The 8,282-nt window shown below is 36.6% G+C and overlaps 1 protein-coding gene across 2 annotated transcripts in view; it reads left to right on the plus strand.

Moving 5' to 3' along the window:
• Positions 1 to 8,282, plus strand: part of Dctn4 (dynactin subunit 4) — a 32,472-nt gene that overhangs the window by 7,525 nt on the left and 16,665 nt on the right. Inside the window, exons 4-8 of one of the 2 annotated variants that reach the window (XM_010627190.3) lie at positions 4,177 to 4,220; positions 5,909 to 6,016; positions 7,137 to 7,157; positions 7,533 to 7,606; positions 7,793 to 7,905. In XM_010627190.3, coding sequence (XP_010625492.1) covers positions 4,177 to 4,220; positions 5,909 to 6,016; positions 7,137 to 7,157; positions 7,533 to 7,606; positions 7,793 to 7,905 — 360 coding nt within the window. The remainder of the gene's footprint in view (positions 1 to 4,176; positions 4,221 to 5,908; positions 6,017 to 7,136; positions 7,158 to 7,532; positions 7,607 to 7,792; positions 7,906 to 8,282) is intronic. The other variant, XM_010627191.3, reaches the window with a different exon arrangement.

Raw genomic sequence — 8,282 nt, forward strand, 5'->3', positions numbered from 1 at the left:
ATTTTTTTTTTTTTTTTTTTTTTTTTTTAGTACTAGTGATCAAACTCTGGATCTTTCACTTGTAAGGCAGGCAGCAAAACCACTGAGCTAAATCCCCAGCCCTGGGTAAATCTTAATGAGAGAGTGGTGCAGTATATAAATAGTACTTCTTCCCTTTAGTATAGCTGCTATTAGGGTACAAAATGGTTTTAAAAAACACTGTTTTCTCAACAAATGGGAGTGTTCTCTGTCCTGCACAAGAGCATCTCCTAGAAGGATTTATGCTAAGTTCTTTACAAGATCAGAAAGGTACCATGCCTTTGCGCACTTAGCACCTGAAGATATGTGGATGAAAATTTGGTGTTAGGTGTGAGGTTGAGCTTATTCTTGATATCTTTAGTCTTTGAAGTATGATAATTTTCAGAACACAAGCTGGTTTCATTTCTCATAAAATTGTCACACTGTCATCTTGTAATTGTATTGAGTTTTAAAAATGCATGCTGAAGAATCGTGAGGGTTTAAGAGAAAAATCCTTTAAAACATTTGTGAATGTTCGCATGGTCCCTTTGTGTCGAGCGTTCTAGTTATTGAGATGTATATTTAATGAGAAAATTGTATGTGCTGTCCAATACAACACATTCTGCTGTATTGTGCTAACCCTCGTCAGTCTACATACACACTGTGGGTACCTGAAGATCATGTGAGTGTGGCTGTTCTGTGAAAACGCCTGCACAGCCATGTCTCACAGATCGTCTTACCATCCATCCTGGATGAGTCACATGTGACAGTGTCTGATGGGTTGGGTGTGGCAAAGCCCTCAGCATGGGCACCTAAACCACCCAACCCCAGACTGAACAGTTGGACTTTCGGCCTCACTTAGAAACAGATTTGCGTTTGTGCTCACCACTGAAAACTCTCAACGGATGAGATGGAGCTAGAAGTCAATATTGTTTACCACCTTCCTTTTTTTGGAGTAGAGGGAAAATAAACGCAATTCTTGAAGAATTTTTAATGTACCCCAAAACAAATCCCTATGAATTAGTTATGAATTCGCCCCCATGTTCAAGTTGTTAATTGTTAAGACTTCTTTTCCCTTTTTTAAAAAAGAGTGGCAATTATCTTTTGATACATAAAATTATCTGTATAATTTTTAAAGTTCTAATAACTTTATGGTCATACCTTTTTTATTCCAAGGACTAGTGTGGTTTTAATCGTGTTTCTAATTCTTGGGACAAATGCAAGATAGTGAAATAGTTCAAAATTACCTTTCATGTTGGAAAATGTCTAAAAATGTTTGAGAATCCAGTGATATTTTTTAAACGCTACATAAATCTTTTTAAATTTTTAATTAAAACAATTTTCCCTAAACAAGCCAAAAAAAAATTTTTTTTTCATATTGTATTTAAAACTGTTATTTAAGCCATTACTTAGAAGAAAATTAAATGTCACCTCCAGTGAGGTAATTAAAAATCTTTTTTGTTTTGGAAAAAAGAAGGTATTTTTAATTATATAAATAATACATTTATGCACTTAATACCCAACTGAAGAAGTGAAATATAACCAGTACAGTTTGAAGCCCTCAGGTAGCCTTTCTCCTACTGCATCCCTTTTTCTCTCTGCCCCAGCCACCTGTGTAGTGATCACTGTACTAAATTCAGTGTTTACTCTCCACGCATGTCTTTATACTTCATATCTGTGTATAGCCACCAGGAATTTTCAATTTAAGCAAATGGAAGCATTCCGAGTATATCTTACTACTGCTTTTCTCTCAGCATTGTTTTCCATTCAGAGTCAGGCATAACTTAACCATAGTATACTTATTCAACACCCACCCTTCATTTTTTTGGTCATACTTGGGAATGAATGAATCCTTGTTCCTCTTCGCAAGCAGCGCCTGCCCCACACTCCTAGCCCCTCACTACACGGATAGGCTTTCTGTCACCATAACTTTGCCTTTCCTAATTTATATCATTGGAGTCTTGTAGTACATTGTCCTTTGTGTCTAGCTTCTTTCTTTTTAGCATGTTTTAAGTTTCATCCATATTTTGCTTTATGTCATTTGTATTGTTTCTGTTGTGTGACTGTCCCACCATTTGTTTATTCATCCACTGTTGATGGGTGTGTGGGTTAGTTTTTAGTTTGAAACTTAAAGGAATAAAACTGCTGTGAACATTTGTCTATGCATCCTTGTGTAAATACATGTTTCCATTTTTCTTAAGGAAATAGCTAGGTGTAGAATTTCTGGGTCATAGAATTTCTGGGTCGTAAATATATGTTTAACTTAACTAGAAGCTGCCTAACTGTTTTTCAAAGTGGCGCTGCAATTTGGGGTCCTAACAAGCAAAATAGAAGTCTTATCCCTTGGAAACTCTTGATATTTCAGTCTTTTGCATTATTTTTGGTAACATGTCTACTAATCTTTTGGCCATTTTTTTTGTTTTAAACTGTTTTATTCTTTGTGGGTCTTCTCATTGAGTTGTAAGAGTTCTGTGTTTGGATGTAAGTCCTTTGTTGCATGTATGTTTTGGTTTTTTGGTACCGGGAATCAAAGTCAGGACCTTGCACTTGCCAGGCAGGCATGGATGTTACATGTATGTTTTAAAAATACTTTTTCCTCAGTCTGTACCTTGCCTTTTCATATTCTAGTGTCTTTTGATGAACACAAGGTTTTAATTTGATTGAAGTTCAATTACCAGTTTTAAAGTCCGTGCTTTGTGTATCTTGTTGAGAAAAGTCTTATCGAACCCAGTGTCACTGGGATTTACCCCATGTCTTCTCTAGGCATGGCATGATCTTACATCTTCAGTTTAAGTCTGTTGCCCAGTCCAGGGTGGGTTTTGCATGTGTTGTGAGATAAAGATAGAGGGTTTTTTTAAAAATATGGATATATCGAATTGCAGCATCATTTGTTGAAAGTTTTCATTGTGATTTTACTTTGAACTCTCTTGAATAATCTTTTATTTCATTACTTGTGCAAGTGTTAATTCTATAAGAAATTCTCTAGGGTCACAGAACATAGGACAGCGATGGCGAACCTTTTAGAGCCTGAGTGCCTAACCTGCAGCCCAAAACCCACTTATTTATCACCAAGTGCCAACACTGAAATTAAACCTAAATACTGAGGTTTAGGAAAAACAACTGTTATCTGATGCTCGGCTGCTGGGGCAACTTGGCCCATGTGGTGACAGAGAGGGCTCTGTGTGCCTGCTGCCACGTGCATGCCACAGGTTCACCACCGCTGATACAGGATTTACATAATGTTGCAGATAAGAACAGGGGCTCCTCCTGGGCATGGTGGCACATGTCTGTAATCTTGGCACTTGGGAGGCTGAGGCTGGAGGATCACTGTGAGTTCAAGGCCAGCCAGGGCTACATAGTGAGACCATGCCTCCCCCGCAAAGAAAAGAATAGTCTGGAGTCAAACCACTTGCTTGAGTTTGAGTTCTAGCTGTACCCCTCACTATCCATGCATTTTGGGGCAGGTTGTTTATCAGCTTTAAACCTTAGTTTGCTCGTTCGTTAAATGAGACTAACCTAACGTTGTGCTGGTACCTGTTTTACCACGTGTAGTTTTTGTTCTACACAGTTCTTAATTTATTCAGCTTTATGAACGAAGGTTTAGTTTTTATCGACAAGAGCAAAGTAATCTTACAACTTTGTGACTAAATAATTTATATTAAAATTTATGTCAGCAATTGTCTTGAGATTTCAAGGAAGTAGAGTGGAATTTAAAACTTTGGTTTTGTTAAACATAGAAACATGATTAGTATTCCAAAGAGATTCTGAAATTTCGTATTTTGGGAAAATAACAACACATTAAATCAAAATTGAGAAGGGATGATTTAAGAATAACATTTGACTTTTGAAAATAAAAGTAAAGAGTAAGAAAAAAAAGAGTTCGTCCTCAGAAGTTATTACAAGAATAGAAAGAAGTACTAATACTTGTCAGGAACCTGGTACAGAGATTATGCATATATTGGTGGTAGAAAAAGCGTGGTCATTATCACCACCACCATACTTAAAGAAAAAATGTTATATTGAGTATGTCAGTCTATAAAATTTCTAGGCTTTTTTGGGGAAATTCTGTGATTTTATGTTTTTAAGTTCTTTTATTTTGTGTCCTACAGATGTCCTATTTTTATGAAAATAAGATGATCAAATTATGAAAGTCTTATTTAATATTCCTTTATTTTCTAGCTAGTGGTGGTTGGCAGGAACCAGAAAATCCTCACACACAACGGGTATGTAAAGGATCATATGACAGACAGATTAAAATAAGAAAAGATACTGTAAAACACTGAGGTTCTGTTTTTCTCAATGGTTATAACTTATACCTAGAAATCCAGAATATGTGTTTTGTTTTCTGTTACACATAGAAAATGTTTCTCATTGTTTTGGGTTGGGTTGGGGTTTTTTTGTTTGTTTGTTTCATTTTGTTTTGTTTTGTTTTGTTTTGAGACAAGGCCAGCTCTGTATCCCAGGCTGGCCTGGAAGTTACAGAACCCCCTGCCTCCACAGTGCTGGGATTATAGGTGTGACCACCACACCCAGTTTAAAGAGTGTTTCTCCTTTAAGACATTAAATCATATTATCATATCTTTTTCGTTGAGTATTAGAAAAATCTAGGTGTAATTTTTTTCTGTATTTGATTGATATGTCAGAAGAGGGAAAGAAAATAATTTTTGTTTTTCACACACCAGTGAATGAAGGTCTCATTTGTTCTCAGATAGTCTTGGAAATACACATATGTAGACATTTCAACCCCTGGAATCATTACTAATTTAGAAAATACCATTAGGGCGGGGGATGTAGCTCAGTGGCGCTGCACCTGCCTGGCAAGTGCGAAGTCCTGAGTTCGAGAAAGAAGGAAAGCAAGAAAGGACCATTGAACTCAGGACTAGTTGCTTATAGGATTGTGACTTTAATTCATAATTAAATTGAACTACAATAGCTAGGCTGATTGTTTACCCTTCATTCGACTAGACTATGAGGAAGATGAACCTTGTAGGACTGAATAATGTACTGTCAGAGTGCAGAGTAACTGATAATTATTCACCTATGACATCAGCAGAAATTAGAAATACTGAAAATATCCTGGGTGGGAGTATGGAGAAAATGGGTTTCCTCATATATACTATTGTATTATGTCAGTTGAACTACTTCCAGGACTCTTACCTATAGGAATAGCTTGCATTTTATGCCTCTATGTGTGTCTGTCAAATATTTATCAAGGTGCTAAGGATTATGCTGAATAAATTTGCTGCTGACGTAGAGGTTAAATCTAATGGAAAAAATGAGCATTCTCACATTTTTTTTTTTTTTGCATTCTCAGATTTTAAAAAGCCTACAGTAACTGCTATGAAGGAAAAATAAATCATGCCATATAAACATTTCTTAGAGTATTTCAGCTAGTTAAGTCCACGTCTGAGGACTGTGCAGAGATGAGGACAATGCAGGGGGGCGGGGATTCAAAGCAGGGGAAGAGCAAATGCAGAGCTTGCAATTGCAGAGAGTAAAAGCATATACTGCAGTACGCAAGAAAGGGATTGTAACCAGGTATGGCAGTGCATGCCTGCAATCCCAGCACTCAGGATTGTGGAGCACACACCTGTAAATCCTAGCGCTTTAGTAGGCTGAGGCAGGAGGACCACAAGTTCAAGGCTAGCCTGGGCTAAATAGCTAGATTGTCTTTAAAAAAAAAAAAAGGAAATTTTCAGTCTTTCCATTGCCCATTTTCTTTCTGTTGTTGAAGATTTCAGTTCCGAAATTAGATCATGTAATGCACAGAAATCTTTAAAAAGGCAAATTTGCCCATTCTTAACAATTGGTTTTCTCTGTTTATTATGTGCCTAATCTGTATAGTTAATTGATTTTGTGTTTCCTGTTATCTTTTTCTTGAAGCAAAGACTGATTCTTTGATTTCTTACAGATGAACAAACTGATTGAATATTATCAGCAGCTTGCTCAGAAAGAAAAGGTTGAACGAGATCGCAAGAAACTGGCACGGCGTAGAAACTATATGCCTCTGGCTTTTTCGGTGAGATTTGGTACCAGAGGAGTTTGTAAGACCTGTGAGACATAAGAACAGTGACCATTTCTGAAAATGCCATTGTCCTAGATACCTGAATGGTGGATGACAGAGATGGTCAAGCCCAGCAGTTACGCTTTTCCCATAGTATTAATTCTGTTTGAATTTTTTGTGTCTTGGGAAATATTTGCATTTCTTTTCCACTCCCCTTTCTCTTTAATCCGCCCCCCAAAGGCTATTGTTTAATTTTATAGGCACTGCTGAGCTCCGCTTGCCACTTTTGCATATTGCAGAAAGTCTGAGAAGAGGGAAGGGGTCAAGTGGTTACTTTCACTTGTAATAAATATGCACCCTACCTCTGACACCATGGTAGTTTCCCAGCTCTGGTCAACATACTATCCCATATTTTTCCAACATGAGAAACACTGACTTTACATAGTGCATTTGCCTGATCAAAAAAATGTTAACATGTAAATAGAATTTTTGGCAGGAATTAATTAACGGAAGCTGTCTACCACGTTATATACAAGTACGCAGATTCAAGAGAGATTAGGGTTTTGAGTTTTTCTTACTGTACCTCAAGTTTTTTTGTTTTGTTTATTATTTATTATTATTTTTGTTTTCACTGAACAATTTGTTTTCTTTGTGCTTGCTTGGGGCCCAGAGGTTGACATTTAATAAGTAACGATGAATGGCAATGACATGTCAACACTGTGCTAAGCACTTCATATATATTTTTTATTTCATCCTCACAAGTGGTATAATAGTGTATCCATTTTACAGTTGAGATGAGATCTGAAAAAGTTAAGTGACTTGTCATACTATGTCCACATGAGAATTAGTTAAACCATTAAAACCTTAAGGATGGCTAAAGTCCATATAGTAGTATTCACACTTGAACTTAACATTCACCTTTGTGAAGCACCTACATTTACATGGATTTGCCTGGATAATCCAATGGTATAATAAACATATGCACAACAGTGTATTGTATTTAGGAGAGGAATTTTAATTAAATGCATTATTTTTCCAACTTTCCCATATACCTGCCTGCTGTTGAGTTTGCTTCTATCTTATGCTGCATTTTTTTGTCTCTGTTGCAACCTGCTGCTATTTGGGGGCTCGACAGCAACATACTATTCATGTAGTGGTAAGTTCTCTTTTATGATTCTTGCTGACCCTGAAGACGTTAGCAAATGGTTAGCAGAAGTATTCCAGCAAGAAATTCACTGTGTGTCTTGCCTGAGCCATGGCTTAGATATTTTTAGATTAATAGTGAAAGTTCACATTTGCACTTTTACTGTATTAAAGTTTCAGTCTCATGTTTGGTGCTTTTATTATTTTCAGAATAGAATAATGATGTGGTGCTACAAATTATTCTTTAAAAGAAGCTTTTAAATTAGCTTTTTTGTTTTGTTTGCTTATTTCCTGGAGCTTCTCATGCCATCCCACCCCAAATTTTTGTTTCAATAAATATAACATGTAAGTACACACTTCCTAATAGGAATTTCTTAACTTTGTTTAGGACAAATATGGTCTTGGAACAAGGCTTCAGCGACCACGAGCTGGTGCATCCATCAGTACCCTTGCTGGACTTTCGTAAGTTCGGACATTAAATGACTTAGAAGAAAAATGTTGGTATCAAAATATTTAAGGAATGTGATTTTTAAAAAGAAAGGGGAAAAGAAAAACAGTTGCCAGTAGGGAAAAAGATTGTCATACTTAGAATAAACTTTGAGGAGAGTCATATGGACTCTGGGGAAATTATTACATTGTATCTTCTAGCCTTAAAGAAGGAGAAGACCAGAAAGAGATAAAGATTGAGCCAGCTCAGGCTGTGGATGAAGTGGAGCCTCTACCTGAAGACTATTACACAAGACCAGTTAATTTAACAGAGGGTAATTTTACACTTTCTGCTTTCTTTCTTTGGTACCTTGCGCTTGTGAGGCAGGTGGTGGCACCACTGAGCTAAATCCCTGGCCCTTATACTTTCTGCTTTGTTTCTGTTCTACATGTTCTACTTTTTTTTTTCACTTACATTCCTGCGATTGGAGACTTTTAGTGGGATAGGTGTAGTATGATAGCAAAATGATATGCAGAAAATAAAATACATATAATAGATAAAATGAAGAGCTTTAAAATGCCTGTCCAGTTTCTATACTGTAAGTTTCTTGACATTATTCATGACAGTATTCCTTTATGTCACTGCCAGCTGCATTTAAGCCTGCTTTTGGAATTGACTATAAACTAAGCCTGGTTTCTGCCTTTCATGTAG

The sequence above is a fragment of the Fukomys damarensis genome, unplaced genomic scaffold, assembly GCF_012274545.1.
Source record: "Fukomys damarensis isolate Sample0158 unplaced genomic scaffold, DMR_v1.0_HiC HiC_scaffold_3, whole genome shotgun sequence".
Taxonomy (NCBI): domain Eukaryota; kingdom Metazoa; phylum Chordata; class Mammalia; order Rodentia; family Bathyergidae; genus Fukomys; species Fukomys damarensis.